At 46.8% G+C, this 26,883-nt stretch overlaps 3 protein-coding genes across 3 annotated transcripts; 2 read left to right on the forward strand and 1 right to left on the reverse strand.

Moving 5' to 3' along the window:
- Positions 1–2,576: 2,576 nt before the first annotated feature.
- On the forward strand, positions 2,577–6,155 carry LOC123447674 (cathepsin B-like protease 2). The gene is made up of 11 exons (XM_045124301.1): positions 2,577–2,804; positions 3,293–3,337; positions 3,433–3,513; positions 3,616–3,772; positions 3,898–3,902; positions 4,000–4,074; positions 4,177–4,302; positions 4,976–5,194; positions 5,546–5,659; positions 5,747–5,782; positions 5,885–6,155. The coding sequence occupies exons 1-11, from the start codon at positions 2,739–2,741 to the stop codon at positions 5,993–5,995; spliced, it is 1,035 nt and encodes a 344-aa protein (XP_044980236.1). The 5' UTR covers positions 2,577–2,738; the 3' UTR covers positions 5,996–6,155.
- A 4,059-nt stretch (positions 6,156–10,214) lies between these two features.
- LOC123447675 (cathepsin B-like protease 2) lies at positions 10,215–15,258 on the reverse strand. Its single transcript, XM_045124302.1, has 11 exons — positions 14,945–15,258; positions 14,501–14,545; positions 14,315–14,395; positions 14,057–14,219; positions 13,927–13,931; positions 13,756–13,830; positions 13,527–13,652; positions 12,598–12,816; positions 10,810–10,923; positions 10,690–10,725; positions 10,215–10,592 (listed from the first exon to the last, which is right to left on the reverse strand). The coding sequence occupies exons 1-11, from the start codon at positions 15,011–15,013 to the stop codon at positions 10,482–10,484; spliced, it is 1,044 nt and encodes a 347-aa protein (XP_044980237.1). The 5' UTR covers positions 15,014–15,258; the 3' UTR covers positions 10,215–10,481.
- Positions 15,259–23,748: 8,490 nt separating this feature from the next.
- Positions 23,749–25,074, forward strand: LOC123450221 (uncharacterized protein At1g28695-like). The gene is made up of 3 exons (XM_045127580.1): positions 23,749–23,967; positions 24,088–24,468; positions 24,589–25,074. Exons 1-3 carry the CDS (start codon positions 23,749–23,751, stop codon positions 25,072–25,074), a joined length of 1,086 nt encoding a protein of 361 aa, XP_044983515.1.
- The last annotated feature ends 1,809 nt before the right edge of the window (positions 25,075–26,883 follow it).

The raw sequence follows: 26,883 nt of genomic DNA on the forward strand, positions 1-26,883 counted from the left end.
CTTCAAGAAGTGCCTATGGACAAATCCTATAAATATAACTTAAGGCAACAATTAGTCCATAGGAATTGTCATCAATTACCAAAACCACATATGGAGATATATTATGCTCTAACATATGCACACATGTATTTGAGTTTCCAATCAATACAATTTCTAGCATGGATAATAAACGATTATCATGAACAAGGAAATATAATAATAGCCAATTTATTATTGCCTCTAGGGCATATTTCCAACATGGTTATGTGGGAAAATGACTGAGTATTTTTGGTGGCTATCTTTGAGCACTTGAGCAACCAGTTCATTTTAATACCATGAGATCACTTGATCCCTCTCGGCACATCTTATACGCTTTGTGTGTTGATCATCTTGATTTACTCTTTGTCTGAGATCTTGATCAACCTAGTGTTTCTATGACCATTCTTTGGACAATAGCTTGAATAACATCTTGGTCAACATATAAACTCCTTGAACCCAACAGATGGACTTCAAGAAGTGCCTATGGACAAATCCTATAAATATAACTTAAGGCAACAATTAGTCCATAGGAATTGTCATCAATTACCAAAACCACATATGGAGATATATTATGCTCTAACATATGCACACATGTATTTGAGTTTCCAATCAATACAATTTCTAGCATGGATAATAAACGATTATCATGAACAAGGAAATATAATAATAGCCAATTTATTATTGCCTCTAGGGCATATTTCCAACATGGTTATGTGGGAAAATGACTGAGTATTTTTGGTGGCTATCTTTGAGCACTTGAGCAACCAGTTCATTTTAATACCATGAGATCACTTGATCCCTCTCGGCACATCTTATACGCTTTGTGTGTTGATCATCTTGATTTACTCTTTGTCTGAGATCTTGATCAACCTAGTGTTTCTATGACCATTCTTTGGACAATAGCTTGAATAACATCTTGGTCAACATATAAACTCCTTGAACCCAACAGATGGACTTCAAGAAGTGCCTATGGACAAATCCTATAAATATAACTTAAGGCAACAATTAGTCCATAGGAATTGTCATCAATTACCAAAACCACATATGGAGATATATTATGCTCTAACATATGCACACATGTATTTGAGTTTCCAATCAATACAATTTCTAGCATGGATAATAAACGATTATCATGAACAAGGAAATATAATAATAGCCAATTTATTATTGCCTCTAGGGCATATTTCCAACATGGTTATGTGGGAAAATGACTGAGTATTTTTGGTGGCTATCTTTGAGCACTTGAGCAACCAGTTCATTTTAATACCTCACCCCTTTTTAATAGTATTGGCTTTCCTATGGACTCAAAAGTGATTTCTCACAAATATAAAATGAAGAGTCTTCTAGCTTGAAGCTTGGGCCAATCTTGTTCCTTTCTTGCATCAAGGGGCATCTCCACATAATCCTTTAGCCAATGCTTTCTATGGACTATTCCTGAAATATACTAGATAAAAGTGTTAGTCCAAGAGACAATGTATGTTGTCATAAATTATCAAAACCATCAAAGGAGCATTTGTGCTTTCAACGGCCCGACCTCTTCCTCTCCCTTGCAACAAAGCGAGTGTTATAGAATCTTTTGCAATAGACCACGTGTTGCAGGAACCTTTGTAACAGAGGTTCTGTTGCATAATTTTTTTCATCCGAACTGTTGTGAAATATGTGTCGTTGCGAAAGGACTTCTGCAACACATATGATGCTTGAAAAAAAAATTCTATCTTAATTTTTTTTACAGAAGTACGCATCTAGTAATGGAGATCCTGGTTAGTTTTGCGTAGGCTGATCAAACTCATATCTGACGGTTGCAAATATGGTGAAAGTGTATGTGTGATCGGTCGGCTAGTCCTAATCATTTTCCGCAAATAAATTGTCACGTCTTATATTTATTTACAGAGGGAGCTGCCGTATAGGATATCTCCTCTAATAAATTTCACAAAGTAAAAAGGATATATCCTCCAATAAATTTCACAAAGTAAAAAGGATTTATCCTCTAATAAATTTAACAAAGTAAAAAAGGATATATCCTCCAATAAATTTCACAAAGTAAAAAGGATTTATCTTCCAATAAATTTCACAAAGTAAAAATGATACATCCTCGAATAAATTTCACAAAGTAAAAATGATACATCCTCTAATAAATTTCACAAAGTAAAAAAAAAATGATATATCATCTAATAAACGCACACATCTGATAAGCAATCCAAAAAAAAAAGAGAAATCTGCAAACCGCCGCGCTTATTAAAGGTGCTGCGTTTCAGTGAAACAATGGAGCAGATATCCTGCAGAATTTACGGAAAAGGATCTCCCGGAAGAAGAAGAAACATCGAAGCAACGGCAACGCACGAAGCCGATATGGATCCGTTTCAATTCAATTAAATAAAAACGGGTTGTTGGTTCCGGCGTGGCAGCACCCGCGCCGTTGCGTGACGCTACGCCGCGCAGCGTGATTGGGCCCGGAACGGAAAGCGAGCGAGCGCGCGCGCGCGTCACTCCCAAGGCTGGCACACAAAAAAAAATCGGCGGTCTCTCCTCCACCATCGCTCCAGACAGACCGTAGCGTCCGCCCCCGCCTCACCGACCCCCCCCCCCCCCCCCCCCCGGGAACCAATTATAAAACGGCAGCGTGGGGGCAGGAGGAGAAGCAAGGCAATCAATCAGTACCAGCTACCTCCTCCGCTTGCTTCCTCCTCCCTCCCACCGTGCGTCGCCGATCGAGGACGAAGATGGGGAGCGGCCTGCTCCCGCTGGCGCTGCTCGTCGTCATCTCCGCCGCCGCCGCCGCCCCCCAGGTCCGGCCCTTCTCCTCCGGCCGAGTCGAGATCCCGTCGCCGCCGCGCTCTTGCTGGCTGCTGCTTTCATCACAAGTCAAACCAGAATAACGCTCGCATATCCAAATTTACTGTACTGTATGTGTGGTAGCACTATTAGGAGCTTCCGTTATTATTCTTATTATTCTTAGAAAAAAAATCCCAATTTGGTAAGTTGCGTTTGCGTAGATATTATTATTAGTAGTAGTACTGTAATTCTGCGAAGCGCGAATCCACCCCGGACGAAGGGGCTGCGACAGAGCCGTGCTGGAGCTCGATGGCGGGCCGACGTCGGAGGGGCCTCTTCCTCTGATACTAAGCTTGATGCCAACACTGAAAAACGAACAGCTCTGAACCAAAGTTCGATCCTTTTCTTTCTATGGGGGGCAAAGAATCAACAGCGATGCTACGCAGTTGGCTGAATCACGTCTGTGTTTGCTTTAACATATGTTTGTTTAATGCGCTTGCAGCTCGCCGGAGCGGCAGGGGGAGGCCATTCCCTAGGAATCATCCAGGTCGGTTTTTTATCCCCATCAGACTGACATCATCTTCTATTGTCTGTACTTTGTAGTACTACAGTACTAACCATCGTTTTACCTTACTGTCGCAGAAAGGCATCATACAGACGGTCAACAACCATCCCAACGCCGGATGGACGGCTGGACACAACCCCTACCTCGCCAATTACACTGTATGTACATATAACACCCTCTTGGTCTTGTTGTTGCTGTCATGGAGGCACCATTTTTTCCTTCTCTGTTTTCTGACCTCGGAATCATCGTCTTCCGTGCAGATTGAGCAATTTAAGCATATGCTGGGAGTGAAACCAACACCTCCAGGTTTACTGGCTGGTGTTCGAACCAAAACTCATCCAAGGTCAGAGCAGCTCCCAAAGGAGTTCGACGCCAGGTCGAAATGGTCCGGTTGCAGCACAATTGGGAAAATACTTGGTAAGTTCAACTATAGATAACTCAATGACCATGAATGGGTTGTACGTTTGTTTTAATTACACTGACCCGCTTCATTTCCTCCACTTTTCTCCAATACCTTGGAAAACGCTGATTTCCATGAGCAGATCAAGTAAGTCTGTGCACACTGCCTTATATTTTTAGCTCCACTAGTGCTTACTGAACAGTTGAAGATGCTCAAGCTAGTCTGTATTGGTTAACAATGGCAGGGTCACTGTGGTTCCTGTTGGGCTTTTGGAGCTGTGGAGTGTCTGCAAGATCGTTTCTGCATCCATCACAACATGGTGAGTGCATATGGACGATCTGTCTACTCTCAGGTCTATTTTTAAACAGGCATATTTGGTCCTTTTCTTACATAACCAACCTGCTGTTTCTATTCCTTGCAGAACATTTCACTTTCTGCCAATGACCTAGTGGCTTGCTGTGGGTTTATGTGTGGTGATGGTTGTGATGGAGGATATCCTATCAGCGCATGGCAATACTTCGTCCAGAATGGTGTTGTTACTGAGGAGGTATAGCTAACTCTCTACTTTCTACCACTTCAATGTCATGATATTCCCAGATCAATCCTATTATTATTATTTTGATCATATTATTATGAATCACTTCACTGTGTTCTAACTACAACAGTGGGTATTACTGAACTGTCATGACAATATAATGTTTCTCTAAAAGAATATAGCAATATAATGTAAATTGGATGCTACATTAACTATTAATAATAGTGCCTTCTGTAAATGGTTTGTGAATACATTTTTAACAGCTCAGTTAGTGCTTGTATCATTTGGCACTAAATGCTAACAGTGTATAACTGAACCCAAAAATCATGGGGAGCAGGAGCATCTTGTAGTCTTAGTGTGTCCTGACTTTCTGCAAATTTGTCCCAACTTGGTTCAGGCACAACATTACAATACAAATGACTTTATTTCTAATTTGGGAAATTCTGTTGTAGCTTAGGATACAACATGAAGTAGAAGAACCATCACAAATATTTCTGCTTGATCTTTAAGAAAGATCCTCTGGAAAACAAAGAAAACCTAGCTGAAAGTGTCTGCACCTATAGGTCGTCTTTGTCTAGCTAGATTTCTTGGATTTTCTCTTTGACTAGGGCTCTCCCATTATGTTTCTTGTAAATAAACTCTGCTCAGCATACCACTAATCCTTGTACATATTACTGTCTTGCAGTGCGATCCATACTTTGATCAGGTTGGCTGCAAGCATCCTGGATGCGAACCTGCTTATCCTACACCTGTGTGTGAAAAGAAATGCAAGGTGCAGAACCAAGTTTGGCAGGAAAAGAAACATTTCAGCATCGATGCATACCAAGTAAACTCTGATCCACATGACATCATGGCAGAGGTCTACAAGAATGGCCCTGTAGAAGTTGCTTTCACAGTTTATGAGGTAACTTTGATTCTTCTTTTGATGTTTGACGTGTGTTTTGCCAAGGCTGTCAAAATATTGGTTAGGCATGGTGGAGTATGGACCAAAATTTAATAGCTGTAATAATTTGAAAAGCTATAAATCTGAATAAAACCGTAGAAAGAACATGACAGTAGAAGAAAGAGAAACAAAACAAACATTCTATAGTTAGCATAGTAAAATATGAATACTGGTATTATTTTTCAAACACTGAATTTTCTCAACAGGTCATATGCTTTGTGATTATATATATAAGACTATGGATTCTATCATCAAAGGTGAAAGAAAATATTTGTTACTCGCTGTGCTGATTCATTCTGCAATTTCCTCCAGGACTTCGCACACTACAAGTCAGGAGTGTACAAGCACATCACAGGTGGCGTCATGGGAGGTCATGCCGTCAAGTTGATTGGTTGGGGAACCAGTGATGCTGGCGAGGATTACTGGGTATCTTGTTAATTCTCTAGATTACAGTATTTATTAACCAATGATCAAGTCCTGACATGTTTTCTTTTTTTGTCTTCTGATTTTCAGCTTCTTGCAAATCAGTGGAACAGAGGCTGGGGTGATGTGAGTGTGACAAATACCCTATATTGTTGACGTGCAATAGTGAATGCTAGTAGCATGCGTTGGGCTACAGATTAACAAGTTTTGGTTTGTGATGCATTGTAGGACGGATACTTCAAGATTATAAGGGGCAAGAATGAATGTGGCATCGAAGAAGATGTTACAGCCGGTATGCCCTCGATGAAGAACATCGCCGGTAGCGCCTTTGCAATGTGAAGTTTGAGCAGCGCCTCGTCCTCTGATGCAGCTGGAATTAGCTATTTGCCTGTCAAATTAAGCGGGCAAACTAGCATTGATGGTTCCAGGACTATGTATTCTGTGCACTAGCTATGGATGTGCCCGTTAATAACAATGAAGCAGTTTTTTTTTGTTGAAACTACAATGAAACAGTTATTATTAAAGGATATGTGAATGAAAAATAATTATCCGTTTCAATTGGCAAAAATGAAGCCGAGCTTTGATCATTCACGAAATATGACGCACCCACGAGGCGAGTCAGTTACTCCCTCCATTCCTAAATATAAGTCTTTCTAGAGATTTCACTATGGACTACATATGGATTTATATCTACATATTTTAGAGTATAGGTTCACTCATTTTGCTCTGTATGTACACTCTTCGTCCAGTGAAAAGTGTACATATAGAAATTTTAGGACAAATTATGAAGTGGAGTAAAAAATGCATTGGAAAGGTGCAAGCCACCATCTCTCACTTCTTTAATTACCCAACCCCCAATTAACTAAGTGCATGCATAAATTAAGAAGACTATGTGTAAAATGCTATTGGTCTTGATTACCGTGTGATGAGAGAGAAGCATTTTTTTTCTATTTTAAAGTGCATTGGGAAGATAAAAGTACTCTTTTATGAATAAATTTTGAAGCCAAACGTACACTCTTCACCGGATGGAGGTAGTAGTTCATAGTGGAATATCTATAAAGACTTATATTTAGTAACGGAGGGAGTAGTTCTCATGCTTTAGGGAGGTGAGGGAGACAACCCCTTATATGTTGGTCTCAACACCCCTCCGCTCCCATGTGGTACTAAATATTGTGCCTATGCCATGCAACACTTATGAACCTTCGAGATTTTCAGAATTTAAATGTTTAATGTGCCGAGAGCTCCATAAACTTCAACAAAAACCTATGTAGTGACATAGGGGATGTGAACTACATTGGCAACATGAACTATGACAGCAATACCATTAGCAATATGTTAGAGCATCTTCAATAACATGCCATTATGTTAAAATTGCATTACATATAGGAGAATTTTGCTCTTCTCCGACATAGCTTTCCTAAAGATGCTTATACCATGTTCTAATTGCCTATATACCTCTATTGTGCACATTTTAAGCGAATAAAGGAATTCATCACGATATAATTCCAACAAATATGAAAATGTTGCTCACATACTCAATACATTTCAAAGCCACAAATTTTGGAATTCAAATTCAAGTTAAACAAGCATAATTCATCTAGAAGATAGGTCTCACAACTCGCAAGACAAGTTCCAACAAAATCAACTGGCATAGTTCAGAATTTAAATGTTTAATGCGCTGAGAGCTCCATAAACTTCAACAGAAACCTATGTAGTGACATAGGGGATGTGAACTACATTGGCAACATGAACTATCACAGCAATACCATTAGCAATATGTTAGATCATCTTTAATAACATACCAGTATGTTAAAATTGCATTAGGTATACGAGAATTTTGCTTTTCTCCAATATAGCTTACCTAAAGCTGCTTATACCATCTTCTAATTCCCAATATCCCTCTATTGTGCACATTTTAAGTGAATAAAGTAATTCATCATGATATAATTCCAACAAATATCAAAATGTTGCTCACATACTCAATACATTTCAAATTCACAAATTTTGAAATTCAAATTCAAGTTAAACAAGCATAATTCATCTAGAAGATAGGTCTCACAACTCACAAGACAAGTACCAACGAAACTGAAGCCATCGTCATCACCAACGCTTCCTCCTTCGTGGGAGGATCAATCTTCATCAACATCTTCACCAACACCATCTCATATCCAACCCTAGTTCATCTCTTGTATTCAATCTTTGTCTCAAAACTTCATATTGGTACATGTGGGTTACTAGTAGTGTTGATTACATCTCGTAGTTGATGCTTGTTGGATTACTTGGTGAAAGATATTATGTTCAGATCCTTGATCAATATTATTACACCTATGATTTTGAACACGTTGATGAGGTGTAAGTAGTTAATATTGTTTCCGAGGACATGGGAGAAGTCCTGTTATAAGTAATCATGTGATGTTGGTATTTGTTCGATATTTTGATGATGTGTATGTTGTTGCTTCTCTTAGTGGTGTCGTGTGAATGTCGACTACACGACACTTCACCATGTTATAGGCCTAAGGGAAGGCATTATGGAGTAACAAGTAGATGATAGGTCGCGAGATTGACAAAAGCTTAATCCTCAGTTTATGCGTTGCTTCACAAGGGGCTGATTTGGATCCACACGTTTGACGCTATGGTTACATTTATCTTAATTCTTCTTTTGTAATTGTGGATGCTTGCGAGAGGGGGTAATCATAAGTGGGTTGCTTGTTCAAGTAAGAACATCACCTTAGCACTGGTCCACCCACATATCAAATTATCAAAGTAACGAACGTGAATCAACTTATCATGATGAACATGGCTAGAGAGTAATTCCCATGTGTCCTAGGGAGCGTTTGCCTCATATAAGAGTACTTTTTGGCACGTCCTTTGCTATAAAATGAATTGGTCTACCTTGCTGTAACGATCAAGATGCGACACTTTCCTTATTCGGGGGCGAGGCCTCAAAAGGGAAAATGGTCGCATCTAGGCGTATCGCAAGTAGGATAACAATGCCATTACATAAATAGAGAGATGAGTATAAGATTCGGCTTACACTCGCCACATGCTAAATTACAATTCACACAAGCATTCATTATTCATACATAAAGCAGGGTCCGACTACGGATAAGATAAACGGCAAAATCATGCTATCCCATCTTGCTAGTCCAACGATCATGCCTTAGCAATTGCTAAACCAACTCCAAGACATTATTAACCACGCAGGAGCACTAAACCAACTCCAAGAGATTATTAACCACGCAGGAGCACGATCAACCTGACCACAAAGGTCTATTTTCTACGCACAAACAAAGAACAAGCAAGAAACTGAATTTGCAATCTGGATATTGCGAATAAAATAGGAAAACTTTATTCGTGAAAGGGGGTACTTTGACGTATTGGTCTGGTCGTGGAACGCAAACGAAGATGCAAAGTTGTAGCTGTGACGAACTTTTAATCTAAATAAAACTCAAGTCTAAACGGTGTCTTAAGGGTTGCATTTATAGGGGAAAAGGAGGGGATTTCGTTCACCCTTGGCAAGGTGGGAATAAAAAACCTCCTAAGTCGTTTCCCCTACAATACGAACTCTATAACCAGCCTAGGAAGTTGTATTTAAAAATTATATGGGCACATCACCTACAATAAGATATAGACGAAATTTGTGAAAGGACATCTTGCATATTCTGTCCATGTCCTTGTATGTCATCAAGGAGGGATCAAAGTGCTGAAATCTGCACTAGAAACGTCGTTCTGGTTCCCTTTGCACGCGCCTTTATCTCCACGATTGATCCCGCTCCAGTGTTCATCCATCTTGTCCATGCTAGACCCTTCATTAGTAATCAACACAAACGTATCCAATGTAGGCAACATCGTATTCTCATGAACATTATAATTGTTACCAAGAAACGGAAGTACCTAGTAATTTAATTGACGTGCGCGAGCTCTAATAATCGATCCAGTTCGTATAACAGCAGGGGCTATGGATGTAACAATGGTATTAATGTCCTCATCAATCATCGACAACAAGCCCGCCAAGACCATCAGACAACATTCCGACCACCAGCCACGGTCGGTCCGACCACCCCTGCCACGGGCTCCCGGACTATCTCTTTCGCGATCTCTGTCTAGCTTACTAGATTATCTCAAATATATCTGGCTACCCCGTTGCATCATTATATAACAGGCTCGGGTTACACATGTACAGCTCAAACAATTTTCTAACCCTCCACTAATTATAAGTCCGACTATAGCACAACTGTACACATAATATTTGACAAATATTTTCATAAAGACGATGTTGTTGAAGAACCTCATTGTCGTTGTGGTGGCGAGATGGTTTGTGTAGATATGGTCATTGTTGTAGTTTGTCAATCGTTTTTTGATCGCTTTGGGTTTCTCTTCTTCTTAGGCATAGTTTTTATCTTTTATGACTTTGTTGTTTGCGAGCATGTTTTTGTGTGTGTGCATTCTAGTTACACCGAGGTCAGGTGTGTGTCCATTGTGTCTGTATTCACTTGATGCTTCAATTTCAATCAATAAAATTCACTTTTTTCAAAAAAATACCCTTTCGAATCCTACATGATTTAAGTTTATTTCATTGCATCATAGAGAAAACAAAGGATTGTTTTCAAGAATTTAGAATGGATGCTAGATTTCCTATGGAATGTAGTACAAACAATTCCTTGGGACAAATCTACAAGATACAATTCTACTAATCAAACGGCCTACATAGGAAAAATTACAAAGGATTTCAATTCTATAAAAATCCTTTGAATCAAAGAGGCTCTTTATTTGACTGGAAAATAGCTAATTCCAACTACATCAGAGGAAAGGCGCTGCCCAAACTTCAAATTGCAAAGGCCCTACCCGCAATGTTCTTTGTCGAGGGCATACCGGCATTAACATCTCCTTCAATGCCACATTCATTTGTGCCCCTTATGATCTTGAAGTACCCGTCCTACAATACATCAAAAACCAAAACTTGTTTTAGCCAAACACATGTTCCTAGCATTCACTCTTGCACTTCAACAATACAAGGTATTCGTCACACTCACATCGCCCCATCCTCTGTTCCACTGATTTGCAAGAAGCTGAATAGCAAAAGACATAATAAAACATGTCAGGACTTGACCGTTAGTTGATAAGTAGTGTAAGATAGAGAATTAACAAGATACCCAGTAATCCTCGCCAGCATCACTTGTTCCCCATCCAATCAATTTGGCGGCATGACCTCCCACCATCCTACCAGTGATTTGCTTGTAAACACCTGACTTGTAGTGTGCAAAGTCCTGCAGGAAATTGCAGAATTAAATCAGCACTGAAAGTAACAAATATCTTCTTTGACCTTTGATGATAGAATACGTAGTCTTATATACAATCACAAATCATTAGTTTTTGTCTAACTTCAAACCTTGAAAGATAATAATAGTATTTCATATTCCAGTATGCTAACTAGAGTATGTATGTGAGAGCTCACGGCGACCCCCGCTCCCTAGGGTTCCCCCACCGTCCCCCCGCCGCCGCCGGCCGTCCCCGCCCCCCTCCCCCCTCCCCCTCCCAGATCCGCCCCGGGACGCCTCCCCGGGAGGTGGCCGGGGCGGCGCGAGCCCCTCCCACTTCGGCCTCCCTCCATCCCCCTTCCCTCCCTGCCGCCGCCGACGGCCACCCCCGGCGCTTGGCCGGGTGGTGTTGGCGGCGGCGGGACTGCATGTCCCCGCGCGTGCGGCTCCCTGCCCGGGGCATGGGGGCGGCGGCGGGGCTCCTCGGCTCGACAACGGTCCGGCGACCCGGCAGCAGTGGCCGGCAACGCGCGAGGTGGTGGTGTTGCCCCTTGGCGATGAGACGGCGTGGTGACGCAGGTTGGCCGGTGGCGCGCCCCCGGCCTAGATCTGGGCCCTGTGGGCCCCATCTGGGTCCTAACGGGCCGGCTCCCGGCGTGGCTTCATCGTCGTCTGTGTGGTGAGGAGGAGGAGCAGCTCGGACGGGGGGCGGCGACGCCGAAGGCACGCCTGCTGCAGCGTGATGGCGGGAGCTTTACGGGCGTGGAGAGCCCGACCGGGCCTGTGGGCCCACGGGCCTGGTATGCTCCTGCTATTGTGCCCGGTCGGCTACCGTCGTTGACGGTGGAGGTTGTACCCTCCCGCGTACCGACGGTGTTGTGGCCCCTAGTCCCGGCTCCTATTCGCCGCTGTGCAGGCCTCACTTCATGGTGCCGTGGTGAGACGGCGTGGAGGCTTCATGACCGCGGTGGCGCAAGATGGTGGTCGGTTTGGTGGCAGGCTCTGGAGCATCCGAGGTGAAGGTTGGGATCGGGGGAAACCCCTGTCGGCCTGGCCAACACCGACGCGGCGACGCCTGTGGGTGCCGCCGGACCTTCCTGGAGGGCGTCGGGGGCGACCCTTCCTCTTGCCTCGTCACGTACCGGGGGAAACCCTTGGCAGCAGCGCCGTCATCGTCGCGGTTCTTCTTGGAGGTGTTGATTGGTACCGGTGCTTCGGAGCCTTGGAGCTTGGTGGGAGATCTTCGGTGGGCGCAGTGGTCGTGAAGCGTCTTCGTTTCCGTCAATCCGCCGTTGTCGGCATTTTTCTCTTGTTGTTTCTCTTTCGTTTCTTTTGGGTGTGATTGTGTTGCTTCCGCCCCAGCACCTGCTGTTGACTGTATCGGTTGGTTGCTTTGTAATACAAAGCGGGGGGAAACCCTTTTTTGGAGGGAACTAGAGTATGTATGTTTTGTTTCTCTTTCTCCCACTATCATGTTCTTTCCACAGTTTTATTCAGATTTAAAGCTTTTGAAAGTTTTGCTTATATTATGTTTGTATATTTCAAGGTTTGAGAGGAAAAGAAACATTCCTAAAATTGCCAATCACCGTAAAACTTGTGTTCAAAGTAATTGCACAATTTTCGACCCATTTTAGCAGCCTTGGCAAAGCACAAGTCAAACATCAAATACTGAATCGAAGTTACCTCATAAATTATGAAAGAAACTTCTACAGGGCCATTCTTGTAGACCTCTGCCATGATGTCATGCGGATCAGAGTTTACTTGGTATGCATCGATGCTGAAATGTTTCTTTTCCTCCCAAACTTGGTTCTGCACCTTGCATTTCTTTTCACACACAGGTGTAGGATAAGCAGGTTCACATCCAGGATGCTGGCAACCAACCTGATCAAAGAATGGATCACACTGCAAGACAGTAATATGTACAAGGATGAGTGGTATGCTGAGCTGAGTCTTTTTTATAAGAAACATTAGAGGAGAGCCTAGTTAAATAAAAAATACAATAAAATGATTTGAAAGAAATACATAGTTAGGAAAAGATGAGATAATGCAAAAAAAATATCTAGCTACATAAAGACGTGCAGATAGTCTCAGCTAGGTTTTCTGTGTTTTCCAGAGGATCTTTCTTGAAGATCATGCAGAAATCTTTATGATGACTCTTCTACTTCCTGTTGTATGCTAAGCTACAGCGAAATTTCCTAAACTTGAAACAGAGCCATTTGTACTGCAGTGCTGTGCCTGAACAAAGCTGGGATGAATTTGCAAATAGTCAGGACACACTAAGACTACAATATGCTCCTACTACTTTCTGATTTCCGGGTTCAGATATACACTGTTAACGTAGCATTTAGTGCCAAATGATACAATCACTAACTGACCTGTTAAAAAATGTATTCATTAACCAACCAATTTCATTTACGGAGCGAAATATTATAAATAATTAATGCACCATCCAATTTCCATTATATTGATATATGACAGATTCAGTACTACCCATTGTTGTAGTTAAAACCCAGAGTGACTTATAATAACAGGATCAAAACAATATAATACTGTAGGATTGCTCCGGGAGGACAAGGACACTGAAGTGGCAGAAAGTAGAGAATTTGCTATACCTCGTCAGTAACAACACCGTTCTCGACGAAGTATTGCCATGCGAAGATAGGATATCCTCCATCACAACCATCGCCACACAAAAATCCACAGCAAGCCACTAGATCATTGACAGAAAGTGAAACGTTCTGCAAGGAATAAAAACAGTAGGCTGGTTATTGTAAGAAAAGGACCAAACATGCCTTTTTAAAACCAGACCAGAGAGTACACAGATCGTCCATAAGCACTCACCACGCTGTGATGAATGCAGAAACGATCTTGCAGACATTCCACGGCACCGAAGGCCCAACAGGCACCACAGTGACCCTGCCATTGTTAACCAATACATAGTACCTTGAGCATCTTCAATTGTTCGGCAAGTACTCTGGAGCTAATGATATAAGGTAATGTGCATAGACTTACTTGATCTGATCATGGAAATCAGGGTTTTCCAAGGTATTGGGGAAAAAAAGAGCAAATGAAGTGTGGGTCAGAGCAAGTAAAATGACGTTGAACCTGTTTACGGTCATTGAGTTATCTAAGTTGAATTTACCAAGTATTTTCCCAATTGTGCTGCAACCAGACCATTTAGATCTGGCGTCGAACTCCTTTGGGAGCTCCTCCTTTTCTGATCTTGAGTAAGTTTTGGTTGGAACACCAGCCAGTAACCCTGGAGGTGTTGGCTTCACTCCCAGGATATGCTTAAATTGCTCAATCTGCACAGGAGAGGATGATTCTGAGGTCAGCAAACATAGAAAGAAAAAATGGTGCCTCGATGACAACTACAAGATCAAGACGGTGTTCTATGTACAGTATAGTTTGCGAGGTATGGGTTGTGTCCAGCCGTCCACCCGGCATTGGGATGGCTGTTGACCGTCCGTATGATGTCTTCCTGTGAAAGCACAACAGCATTCATTTTGACTGTCAGTGCAAACAATAGAAGATGGGTAGGAGTAGACATAAAAATGATGTCAATTTGAGGGGGATTGAAAATTACCTGGATGATTGGCAGGGAATGGTCGCCCCTCGCAGCTCCGACAAGCTGCATGTACAAAGTAGAAACACATGTTTAAAGCAAACATAGATATGTGATCCAGCCAACTGCGCAACATCGGCATTTTTATCCAAAGCAGAGAAAAAACAGAGCTATCTGTTTGGTTTTCGGTGTTAGGATCGGCTTTTTTTGTTCCTGTCCCCCACGAAGAAAAGGGATCCAGCTTTCGTTCCAAGCTATTCGATTTTCAGTGTTGGCATCAATCTTAGTGTCAGAGGACGGCCCCTCCGTTGGCTCTGTCGCGACCCCTGCATCCCGGCTCGTGTGTCCGGATTGGTTTCGCGCCTCGCGGTTCGATTCGCTTCGTCTCGTCTCGTCACCCATTAAGCTTCCAAGATTTTGCAGCGGATGTGGGATCTGGTTAAGATAAGAGGAGAAGAACCGAACCTGAGGGGCAGCGGCAGCGGCAGCGGCAGAGAGGACGACGAGCAGCGCCAGCGGGAGTAGGCCGCCCATCTCCTTCCTCGACCGGCGACAGGGGAGTGGCTGCAACCGGCGGCCTTGCTCCTCCTTCTCCCCCAGGCCGCCCTTTAAACAGGGGAGTAGGAGTAGCTGCAACAGGGGGGAGCTGTGGGCATCGAGCAGGAGGCAAGCTGCAAGATTGGTTTCTTCCGGGGGTGGGGTGGTGCGGGTGCAGATGCCGCGATACGCTTGTCTGCACTTTTCCGCCTTGAGATCGGCATCAGGCAACGGCGCGCGTGCTGCCACGCCGGAACCAGCAGCCGTTTTGAAACGTATACTATCGGCTTGATTCGCCCATGCGTTGCCGCTGCTGAAACGTTTCTTCTCGCGGGAATCATTTTGAAAATTTAGCATACTCCACTACTGAAACACAACACCTCAGCGTGCAGTTATTTTTTCTCCCTTTTCTTGCCGGGACATTTGTTAGAGCATGGAACACGAGTCGGCAGATCCGCAGATCGGCACATGCAAATCTTTTGGATATAGGCATTATTAAAACCGGACACGAGTACCCGTTGTAGATCTCACGCTCTGTCCATCTTTTCTAAACCATGTGCTTAGGGCCTGATTGGATCATTAAAAACGATGACTTGTCCTTTTAATCAACGAAAACCGCTACGAGATGCCCACGGAGAAGGTACCCGATTGATTTGGCACACACAAGACCCACATACACCGATGAAAAAGGACACGGTCGAGGTTGTGTGCAATGTCAGCATCATCACTTCTCCTAGAGCAAGCGACTCCAACTTCATCGCTGACAAACCGTTAAGACCCCTTCGAACAAACGGGACACGGGAGACCACCTGTCGAGGCCAAACAATTGGCCGAACGCATCGAGGATGAGGAAACTCCGACTTTGATGACGTGCCTCACAGGAGAAAAAGAGCATGCCTTGCACGAAAGAGTCTGATCTGCCTATTGCCTGACATCCTTGCCGGAGTATCACCCCATATCGCGGCACCTTTGACTTGAAGCTTGGGAGCATGCCAGATGGGCAAGGACAAAGGCAAGACATGACCCTGCTCATCTTTCAACCATCATCGCTGCCACACTAGTCACATCGTCACATCTGATGGGTAAGGTCGCATGGAAAACAAAAAAATCCTACGCACACATAAGATCTATCCATGGTGATGACCATCTACGAGAGGAGAGATCGGATCCACATACCCTTGTAGATCGCTAAGCGGAAAGCGTTAAGAAACGGGCTTGATGTAGTCGAACGTCTTCGCGATCCAAATCGCAAGTCGTCCCGCCGTCCAATCACGATTTAGTGTCGAACGGACGACACCTCCGCGTTCAGCACTCGTGCAGCTCGATGATGACCTCCGCCTTCTTAATCCAGCAAGAGAGACGAAGAGGAGGCTGAATTCTCCGACAACGCGACGGCGTGACTGTTGGAAATATGCCCTAGAGGCAATAATAAATTAGTTATTATTATTATATTTCTTAGTTCATGATAATCGTTTATTATCCATGCTATAATTGTATTGATTGGAAACACAATACTTGTGTGGATACATAGACAAAACACTGTCCCTAGTAAGCCTCTAGTTGACTAGCTCGTTGATCAAAGATGGTCAATGTTTTCTGGCCATGGGCAAGTGTTGTCACTTGATAACGGGATCACATCATTAGGAGAATCATGTGATGGACTAGACCCAAACTAATAGACGTAGCATGTTGATCGTGTCATTTTGTTGCTACTGTTTTCTGTGTGTCAAGTATTTGTTCCTATGACCATGAGATCATATAACTTACTAACACCGGAGGAATACTTTGTGTGTATCAAACGTCGCAACGTAACTGGGTGACTATAAAGATGCTCTACAGGTATCTCTGAAGGTGTTCGTTGAGTTAGTATGGATCGAGACTGGGTTTTGTCACTCTGTATGACGGAGAGGTATCTCGGGGCCCACTCGGTAATACAACATCACACACAAGCCTTGCAAGCAATGTGACTTAGTGTAAGTTGCGGGATCTTGTATTACGGAACGAGTAAAGAGACTTGCCGGTAAACGAGACTGAAATAGGTATGCGGATACTGACGATCGAATCTCGGGCAAGTAACATACCGAAGGACAAAGGGAATGACATACGGGATTATACGAATCCTTGGCACTGAGGTTCAAACGATAAGATCTTCGTAGAATATGTAGGATCCAATATGGGCATCCAGGTCCCGCTATTGGATATTGACCGAGGAGTCTCTCGGGTCATGTCTACATAGTTCTCGAACCCGCAGGGTCTGCACACTTAAGGTTCGACGTTGTTTTATGCGTATTTGAGTTATATGGTTGGTTACCGAATGTTGTTCGGAGTCCCGGATGAGATCACGGACGTCACGAGGGTTTCCGGAATGGTCCGGAAATGAAGATTGATATATAGGATGACCTCATTTGATTACCGGAAGGTTTTCGAAGTTACCGGGAATGTATCGGGAATGACGAATGGGTTCCGGGAGTTCACCGGGGGGGGGGCAACCCACCCCGGGGAAGCCCATAGGCTTTGGGGAGACACACCAGCCCTTAGTGGGCTGGTGGGACAGCCCCAAGGGGGCCTATGCGCCAAGAAAAAGAAATCAAAGGAAAAAAGAAAAAAAAGAGGGAGGAAGTGGGAAGGGAAGGGGACTCCTCCCACCAAACCAAGTCCAACTCGGTTTGGGGGGGGAGTCCTCCCCCCCTTGGCTCGGCCGACCCCTTGAGGGTCCCTTGGACCCCAAGGCAAGGTCCCCCTCCCTCCTCCTATATATATGGAGCAATTAGGGCTGATTAGAGACGACTTTCTCACGGCTGCCCGACCACATACCTCCATAGTTTTTCCTCTAGATCGCGTTTCTGCGGAGCTCGGGCGGAGCCCTGCTGACACAAGATCATCACCAACCTCCGGAGCGCCGTCACGCTGCCGGAGAACTCTTCGACCTCTCCGTCTCTCTTGCTGGATCAAGAAGGCCGAGATCATCGTCGAGCTGTACGTGTGCTGAACGCGGAGGTGCCGTCCGTTCGGTACTAGATCGTGGGACTGATCGCGGGATTGTTCGCGGGGCGGATCGAGGGACGTGAGGACGTTCCACTACATCAACCGCGTTCTCTAACGCTTCTGCTGTACGATCTACAAGGGTACGTAGATCACTCATCCCCTCTCGTAGATGGACATCACCATGATAGGTCTTCGTGCGCGTAGGAAATTTTTTGTTTCCCATACGACGTTCCCCAACAGTGACAGTGATGATGGTGGAGCTACTCCGGCAGGGCTTCGCCATGCACTACCGGAATAACCTACGGGGTGTCACGAAGTAGTGGAGGGAGAGGGCTTGCGTCATGGCTTGAGGTGCGGCTAGCCTCTCTACCCTCCACTATATATAAGAGGGAGGGAGGGGTGGCGCCCTAGGGAAAACCCCTAGCGTTCGGCCGGCGCACCAAGGAGGGAGGAGTCCTCCTCCAATTCGATTTGGTGGAGGAGGAGTCCTCCTCCTAGTGGGTTTGCCCCACCTCTCTCTCTCTTTTGGCACTTCGGCCAAATAGGCCCACTTGGGCTGGCCGCCCAGCCCACCAGGGGCTAGTGCGCCCACCCTTGGGCCTATTTGGTCCCTCTCCAGGTGGGTGGCCCCTTCCGGTGGACCCCCGGAACACGTTCGTCATTCCCAGTACACTAGCGGTAATGCCCGAAATCTTTCCGGAAGCCAAATGCACTCTTCCTATATAGCAATCTTCATCTTCGGACCATTCCGGAACTCCTCGTGACGCCCGGATCTCATCCGGGACTCCAAACAACCTTTGGTGACCAACATACATAACTCAACTATACCGAAACGTCACCGAACCTTAAGTGTGTAGATCCTGGGGGTTCGAGAACTATGCAGACATGACCGAGACACTCTCCGGTCAATAACCAATAGCGGGACCTGGATGCCCATATTGGCTCCTACATATTCTACGAAGATCTTTATCGGTCGAACAGCTATGTCAAGGATTCAATTAATCCAGTATACTATTCCCTTTGTCCATCGGTATGTTACTTGCCCGAGATTCGATCGTTGGTATCTCTATACGTAGTTCAATATCGTTACCGGCAAGTCTCTTTACTCATTCTGTAATACAAAATCATGTGGCTAACTCTTTAGTAATATTGCTTGCAAGGCTTGTTGTGATGTTGTATTACCGAGTGGGTCCCAATATACCTCTCTGTCACACGGAGTGACAAATCTCAGTCTTGATCCATGCCAACTCAACTAACACCTTCAGAGATATGTGTAGAGCACCTTTATAGCCAACCAGTTACGTTGTGATGTTTGATACACACAAGGCATTCTTTCGATGCCCGGGAGTTGCATGATCTCATGGTCATAGAAATAGATACTTGACATGCAGAAAACAGTAGTAATAATCTGACATGATCATATGCTACGATCATAGGTTTGGGTCTTGCCCATCACATCATTCTCCTAATGATGCGATCCTCTTATCAAATGATAACTCATGTCTATGGCCACCAAACCTTGACCATCTTTGATCAACGAGCCAGTCCATTAGAGGCTCACTAGGGACAGAGTGTTGTCTATGCATCCACACATGTATTTGAGTTTCCAATCAATACAATTCTAGCATAGATAATAAACGATTATCATGAACAAGGAAATATAATAGTAACTAATTTATTATTGCCTCTACGGCATATTTTCAACAACATCCGCATCGCTAGTCGGGCACCTGTCGACCATGACGCTATGCACGTCCAGCCTCAAGGAAGAGTAGGAGGGATCACGGTCTTCCAGACAACGCCCCCAAGAGGGAAAGCAGCATCGGAGGATGCGTGGATTGTCTTTGTACCACCCCCAAGAAGGATGAAGATGCCCATAGGCGTCGGCACTGCTGACCTGCAAGCATCGGCTGGACTTTTGCCCGGAGTAGCACAACCTCACTCCAACGTAGTTGTCTGCCGTCAATCATCAACTCCATTGCCAGAACCTCCAGTGACATGTACACCCCTACATAGTGACCGCACCGTCGCCAACATAGGGACCACCACCACACCTTGTTGTTGATGCTGTCGGCAGGTATACTGTTAAGCCATGTCCGGGCCGAGCCGATTAACATGAGGGGGACGTAGCGCACCGCGACGCGCTTATTTCCCTTGGCGAGGCCGACTGTAGCGGTGTAGTCGATTAGCCAATATTCTGGTTTAGCCGTACCATTGTACTTGTGAGTGTCGTGGGGAAGTGTGAAGCCGATGGGGACCGTCTTGTCGCGGATTCGGGGGCTGAAGCACCCCGTTTCGATCGGCCCCTCCTCCTCCAGGAGGGCTGACTGCACCAGCCAGCCGATGTGGAGACGGGTGTCATTTTCGCTTCGGGGAGCGCATGGACCAAGCCGGGCCGCGAGCCCGGCTCGAACAACCGCAGTGGGCGAGCGAGTCTACTCTCGTCGCGGAGGTGGGGAACGGGTGCAAGCCCACCGGCCGCCTCCCTCCGGGGCATCATTGCGTTGGCTGGAGACTGCCGGCTACTCGCTCCCGTGCTGGGAGCGCTTGCCCCGGCTTCCTCTGGCCCTCCGGCAAGAGCCATGAGGGGAGGAGGAGTGTTGGGCCTGCTGGCGGCTGCTTCCCGCGTGCTGGCCCTCACCCTCAAGGTAGGGGGACTTGGAGCCGACGCGGGCCGGGTCGATATGTGCCTGCTGCGAGTTGGCAACGGTAATGAGGTCCTGGATGTGCTTCTCCTAATGCGCATGCTCCTCGCCCTCCATGGTGGCCATATCCTCGTAGGCCACCTGGGCGGCCCTCATGTTGGCTGCGACGAAGTCGTTGGTGGGCAGCGTGCCTCCTAGGATTTCGGCGTCCACGCGGCCGCGGCTACCAACCTCACCACGCCGGCGGGGCTCGTCACCAACCGGGATGAGGCCGTAGGCGGAGTTGTACTCATGTTGCGCAAACTCCATCCAACGTCGGGCGGTCGCGAGGTAGGTGGCCTTCGCAAGCAGCTACTTGCGGGCCGCCTCCAGCTCGGCCCTGGAGGGAGAAGGATTAGCCGTCGGCGCGAGAGGGATGCTCAGTCCTCGAAGAGTGGAGCAGAGAGGAAAAGAGGTGCCACGACGGACCGCGGTGGCGGCCGCGTACGCCTCGTCCCTGGTGCGAGACGCCGCGGCAGCCGCGTCCGCCTTCGCTGAGGCGCGGCCGAAACTCGTGGAGGAGACGGTGGCCATCACCTCCGCGAGGATGCGGAGGCCATTGGCGCCGCTCGAGGCGGTCGCCCCCGCTAATGATGGCGTGTCGGAGCAATCAAGCACCTCCCTGGGGTACTCGTCGAATGTCGGCGCGTCATCAAGCCGCGACATGGTGAAGCGTGTGTAGAGGTCATCGATGTCAACTGAGACGTGGTCGCGATATGGGTTCAGCACCGCGGAAGCTTTCGCGGAGGCGAGCTCCACGAGCGTGCTGACCAGACCAGACGCGAAGCGCCCTGCAAAGTTGGCGAAGGGTCCCGGCGCCGCGGACGGCCCGACGGTGGGCGCCAATTTTCTTGGTTTTCTCGCAGCAGATGCCATGAGGTGGCTTATCGAGAGTGGTTGGGCCAAAAGGACGTCGACGGGCTCCGGAAACGGGATCGGGGACAAGCGATGGGAGACACACCATGTACCCAGGTTCAGGGCCCTCCGTGGGAGGTAACACCCCTAGTCCTGCTAGTCCGGTTGAGGAACCGATCGGGCTACAGGGTTGCTCCTTGAGCTGTATGACGGTGGAGGAAGAAGGAGCTACCTTGCTCTCTTTATCTCTCATGTGTGTGTGTGTGCGTGTAGAACTGGCCGACCCCTGCATGGGGTGGCTCCAGGGGGGTTTATAGGCCAACCCCCTGGCTAAAAATATGCACATATAGCACCGGGGGGATCCGGCTGGCAGCCTCTTAGTCGCCCAGGGGTCCCACCGGCTGAGGGGTCTCGTCGCCTATAGGGCCCGTCGGCTGGGGGGTCTTGTCGCCCGTGGGACCCGCCGGTTAGGGAGTCTTGTCGCGTCGTGGTACGGGCTACGCGGCTCGGCATTGTCTTGCGGTGGCTACCCGCGGTCAACAGTCCTACCAACCGCAGTGTAGCCACGCGGGAGTAGGTAATCGAGTGGATGGAGGCGTGCCGCCACTGTGCCGCTTCGCCTAGTCCCAGTCGGCTGCGGTCAGCGGTACGACCGCATTCTTTGTAGCCGACGTTTGCTGACCGACGGTACTTGGGTCGCTGTAGCCATGTCTCGCTGATGCGTCCCTAACGCGGCTGTCAGGGTGATGTGACAAGGGCTGACCCGCCGACTGACGGGTCGCTTGCGAGCCGGATGGCGGGTGGCTTCGCCCCTAGCCGTCCCGCGCTGTGTAGCCGGCCAGGAGCAGCCGACCTACAGGGAGGGAGGCGTCCGCCCCGTATTGTTTCGAAGAAAAGGGGGAAGTGGCCCAAATGAGCCTACCCGGGGTTATCCCCCCGTTAACCCTCTTGGACGAGCATGCGAAGAAGTGACTTGCGGAGAAGAAGAAGTAGATCAACAACCGTAAGACGCAGGAGGTCAGCAGGTGAGGACGGGTGCGGCAGCGTATCATGCGGCGAGGATGTAGGCGCGCGGAGCTGGCTGCGACAACATATCCTGCGGCCAGGACGCAGGCGTAGCTGACTGCCCAAGCGAAGCAGGACAAGCTGGACGAGCAGAGGCATGGATTGCCGCGTCCGGCCAGTGATCCGACAAGCATCACTTCTCGCTTGAACATTGATTTCATTTTAACATGTCCGATTTGTTAAATTGTGATTTGATTTGCTTTGTAACGAATTGTTAAATTTAAACAGTTTATAATGAATGATTGACGTACATGAGGTTATGGATTGCTTTTGAGATATATGAATGTGCGGCGAAATATAGGAGGGGCCTGCGGATGCTGTTCACGGACAAGAAGACCGAATTTATCAAACCTCGTTTTAGATGCTCTAAGTCCACATAAAACAGGGCAGATCAACGGCTACGCCGGCGAGAGGCGGAGCAAGGAGGAAAACGTTTCAGGCCAGCATTTTTTTTAGCATGTTTCAGGCTAGCAGGTACAGTTAGCCGAGGGAGAGAAATGCGCGGTAGTGGACATGGTGGGCCGAAAACTCCGAGATCTTGTGCGCACGTAAACTAGGCTGTCGGTCATTTTCCCATTGGAAATACTGGGATTTTCCTAAAGAAAACTAGTACTAGCACTGTTATTCGCAATGCAAACCAAATAAAATTACGGTTTTGCTATAACTCATCTAGCTGAGTTTTAGTTATGTCTCATACACCTTTTATAGCCATTGAATATGATACTATAAGATGTGTGTGTACACATGGATTGTACTGCTTTGTTTCTGTTTTTGCTTATTAGGTGAATGAGACTAAATTATATCTCATCTAAATGAGTTCTACGCACTCCCGTTAAACTATTAGATAGAGGTTGATAAGTCCTCCATATACTAGCTGCTTTTTTCATACACAAATCCCATAAAAAAGAAACTGCACGATAATCAATGTGCTATACGTACGCCATGGATAGTTCGTGTGAGCGAAAACTCAGGCGTGCAGCAGGTTGGGTAGGTTTGCTGCAAGTTTCTCATGACTCACGTACCCCATTTACCCGTGCATTTATCTCCTGATTACAACTGAACTAGTCCTAACAAACTCCGTGCCCGCATGAGATACCGCGGGCCTTCTCGTCCTCATCCAAGACACCGCCGTCCTCCGATCCCATGGTGATCGGGCCAAAGAAGGCGAGGAGTTGGACGCAATTGCCATGCCCAGGCCGGCTGCTCTGCGTGCCGGAGCACTGCGCATCGGCCCGTTTCGTGGCCGTCGCCGCCGTCTGCCTCCTTGTCGTGGTCGGCTCGTACCACGCGTTGTGGTCGCCGGCCGAAGCCGACGGCCAGACGGGGCAGAGGTTCTTCGACATGTGGCGTCGTCGATCAGCGGCAAGTAGAATCCCTCCGGCTTCAACTACTTACTCAATTCGGGGCCTTTTGTGCCTGTTGATTGAACCCAGGTGCAGCGACGCCCGAAACCCTAACTTGTTGGGGGATTGTTAAACCCAGGTGCGCGGCTACGGCGATGATCTGGAGGCGGCGCTGCGCCGCGCGGCGGACGCGAACAGGACGCTGATCCTGAGCGTGCTCAACTCGGCCTACGCCGAGGAGGACGGCCTGCTCGACCTTTTCGTGAGGAGCATGAGGGAAGGGGAGGGAACCGCGCAGCTCGTCAGCCACGTCCTCCTCGTGGCAATGGACCGGCCGGCGTACCGCCGGTGCATGAGCCTCGGAGGCGTCCGGTGTTACCGGCTCCCGGCGTCGACGAACGGCACCGAAGACTTGTCGTCGGAGCAGCTCTACATGTCCGACGGGTTTGTACGCATGATGTGGCGGCGCATTCGCCTCCTCGACCACGTCCTCAAGCACGGCTACAGCTTCATATTCACGGTAATTTCGTCGAGCTCTGCCTCTGGATAGGTCACATAAACTTCGTGCCCACATGCATCAAGTATGATGATGATCAGGTGAAGTGTTTATTTAATATTTATGTGATGCTTAATTTGCAAGGATTTGGATGTGATGTGGCTGAGGAACCCCTTCCCGGGCCTGAACCGCACCGGGGAGGAAGACCTCCTGATCAGCTCCGACAGGTTCAATGGACGGCCGCAGGACTACCTCAGCAACGAGCTCAACACCGGCTTCTTCTTCGTGGTCGCGAACAACCGGACGGTGGCGCTGTTCGACGAGTGGCACGCGGCACGGGAGGTGTCGGAGGGCATGAAGGAGCAGGACGTGCTGAACCAGATGAAGCGGCGCGGCGCGTTCCGCCGGCTCGGCGTGAGGGCGCGCGTCCTGGACACGGCGCGCTTCAGCGGCTTCTGCCAGGACAGCCGGGACGCCCGGCAGGTGGCCACCGTGCACGCCAACTGTTGCCGGACGATGCGCGCCAAGATCGCTGACCTGAGGGCCGTCCTCAGGGCCGCTAGGCGGCTCAACGGGACGGCAGAGCTCAGGTGGCCGCCGCACACGGAGTGCGCTAAATCGTGGAGATGATACGACGGGGCTGGTTGGAGACTTGAGAGAAGTAGAAGCGTGCACATACAATTTCCTAATTCTACTGGATGGTCAAGCTTAAACAATGTGTGCGGCACGAGGATGATCATCCATCGCTCGTTAAAATTCTTTTGAGACAGTGATGCATATTAAAACCCTAAACTCTCGGGCTAGTGTAATCTATAACCGTGAACAACGAAGTATGAAAACTGGTTGAGACAAAACCTTGAACTATCAATACCAGCTAAATCCTAAATTACCCATCGAGACGATTGGATGATGGTTTCGTGGGACGTGGCATCCACATTGACTTGTCAAAGCTGATGTACCATCCAACTCAGCAATGTGGTACTATATTAGAGTTAAACCTCCAGAAAGTCAATATCCCTCTGAAAATTATTATCTTTTTGTGGCAGTTATTTCAAAATGTTGTTCTCACTAGGGATAATATGCGGAAAGAAACTGGCCCGAATATTCTTTATGTTCCTTTGCCAGAATGTTGAGACGGCAGAGCATCTATTTTTCGGCTGCGCTTTGGCACGTTCAGTGTGGGGGACGTTCGGGGTTGCTGTTGGCGCAACCTGCTCCCCGCAGTCCCTGTGGCAATACTGGGCCTAGCTATACAGATTCCTGCCGGGGTAGGAAGTTTTATATGATGATTTTGGCTGCTATTTGTTGGAGTATATAGTGCACTCGCAACAAAGTTACCTTTGAGAAGAATGTGGTTAGAAGTCCAGTAGAAGTTGTTTTCAGTGCTTGTTCTTTCTTGATGTACTGGTCAGGTCTTCTAAAGGGAGGTGACAAGTCGAAGCTTCAGGCAGGCGTCGAGATGATGACGCAGGTGGCGGCATCTTTGGCTGATCATTCTCGGAGCAGAGCTGTGCTGGGCTATGGTGATAGAGCTCATGTTGGTTGAAGTCTGGCTACGTGTTATCCTCACTTGGGTTTGATGCTCGCTGAGTGGATTGATCTCCTGTTAGTGGTTCCTGTTTGTTGTGTGTTGGGTAGTGTTGGCAGGTTTTCGCCCCACAGTGGATGTTTCTTCTGTAAACATTCGCAGTGGGTTTCCTGCCGATGCTCCAACTTGCTTCCCCCTTTTCCTGTTTCCTAGTTTTATCCTTTATTTTGGTTCTCTTTAGTACTTGGTGGTTGGTTTGCAAAAACTTGGATGATGCATTTCTGTTAAGCGATTAATGGAAAGGGTGTGAGCCCGATTGGAAAAAAAGTGAGGCCCCATCATTTGTCCTTGTATTCCACGGATGATAGCCTTTTAATAGCCCCCCCCCCTCTCTCTCACACACACACACATACATTCATCCTTTATTTTGCCTTTACTAAATTAAAACGTCCATACCATTTGAATTATAAGTTTGTTTTTGAAATAATTTGTATATTTGAACTCAGGGCAGCAAGACCTTTAGAACTATACCATTCTTGAATATATTTCAAACAGCTTAATTTTCAATGGTTCACATTTCATATGTTGAACAAACTTATTTCACTAAAAAAATGTGAAAACAAACCTATTTCACTAAAGGTATGTGAAACAGACCCATTTTAAAGCCAGTGAATGTAGGTTCTAAATTGTGAAGTAGGAACCACACAAAATGAAATTGTAATGTATCATTATGAAATTGATTATTTTGAAATGTGATATAGAGTTTTTAAAGTGGGAACTCGAATACATGTGACTTTTGTGAAATGTGTAATCGTTTATTGCGAAAATACATGTGAAATAGGGTTTTTAAAATGTGCAATATGAAATAGAGGTTTTAAAATGTGCTATCGGAATACATATGACTTTTGCAA

This window comes from Hordeum vulgare, chromosome 4H, assembly GCF_904849725.1.
Source record: "Hordeum vulgare subsp. vulgare chromosome 4H, MorexV3_pseudomolecules_assembly, whole genome shotgun sequence".
Taxonomy (NCBI): Eukaryota; Viridiplantae; Streptophyta; class Magnoliopsida; order Poales; family Poaceae; genus Hordeum; species Hordeum vulgare.

What these genes read in the sequence shown, in the direction of transcription:
- LOC123447674 (XM_045124301.1), top strand. Translation starts at nt 2,739, where the DNA reads ATGGGGAGCGGCCTGCTCCCGCTGGCGCTGCTCGTCGTCATCTCCGCC. An exon ending in CCTACCTCGCCAATTACACT is followed by an intron (nt 3,514 to 3,615) that starts GTATGTACATAT and finishes TCTTCCGTGCAG; the next exon opens with ATTGAGCAATTTAAGCATAT. An exon ending in ATGGTGTTGTTACTGAGGAG is followed by an intron (nt 4,303 to 4,975) that starts GTATAGCTAACT and finishes ACTGTCTTGCAG; the next exon opens with TGCGATCCATACTTTGATCA.
- LOC123447675 (XM_045124302.1), bottom strand. Translation starts at nt 15,013, where the DNA reads ATGGGCGGCCTACTCCCGCTGGCGCTGCTCGTCGTCCTCTCTGCCGCT. An exon ending in TCTGCATTCATCACAGCGTG is followed by an intron (nt 13,653 to 13,755) that starts GTGAGTGCTTAT and finishes TATTCCTTGCAG; the next exon opens with AACGTTTCACTTTCTGTCAA. An exon ending in GGAACAGAGGATGGGGCGAT is followed by an intron (nt 10,593 to 10,689) that starts GTGAGTGTGACG and finishes GATGTATTGTAG; the next exon opens with GACGGGTACTTCAAGATCAT.
- LOC123450221 (XM_045127580.1), top strand. Translation starts at nt 23,749, where the DNA reads ATGGTGATCGGGCCAAAGAAGGCGAGGAGTTGGACGCAATTGCCATGC. An exon ending in TGTGGCGTCGTCGATCAGCG is followed by an intron (nt 23,968 to 24,087) that starts GCAAGTAGAATC and finishes TGTTAAACCCAG; the next exon opens with GTGCGCGGCTACGGCGATGA. An exon ending in GCTACAGCTTCATATTCACG is followed by an intron (nt 24,469 to 24,588) that starts GTAATTTCGTCG and finishes TTAATTTGCAAG; the next exon opens with GATTTGGATGTGATGTGGCT.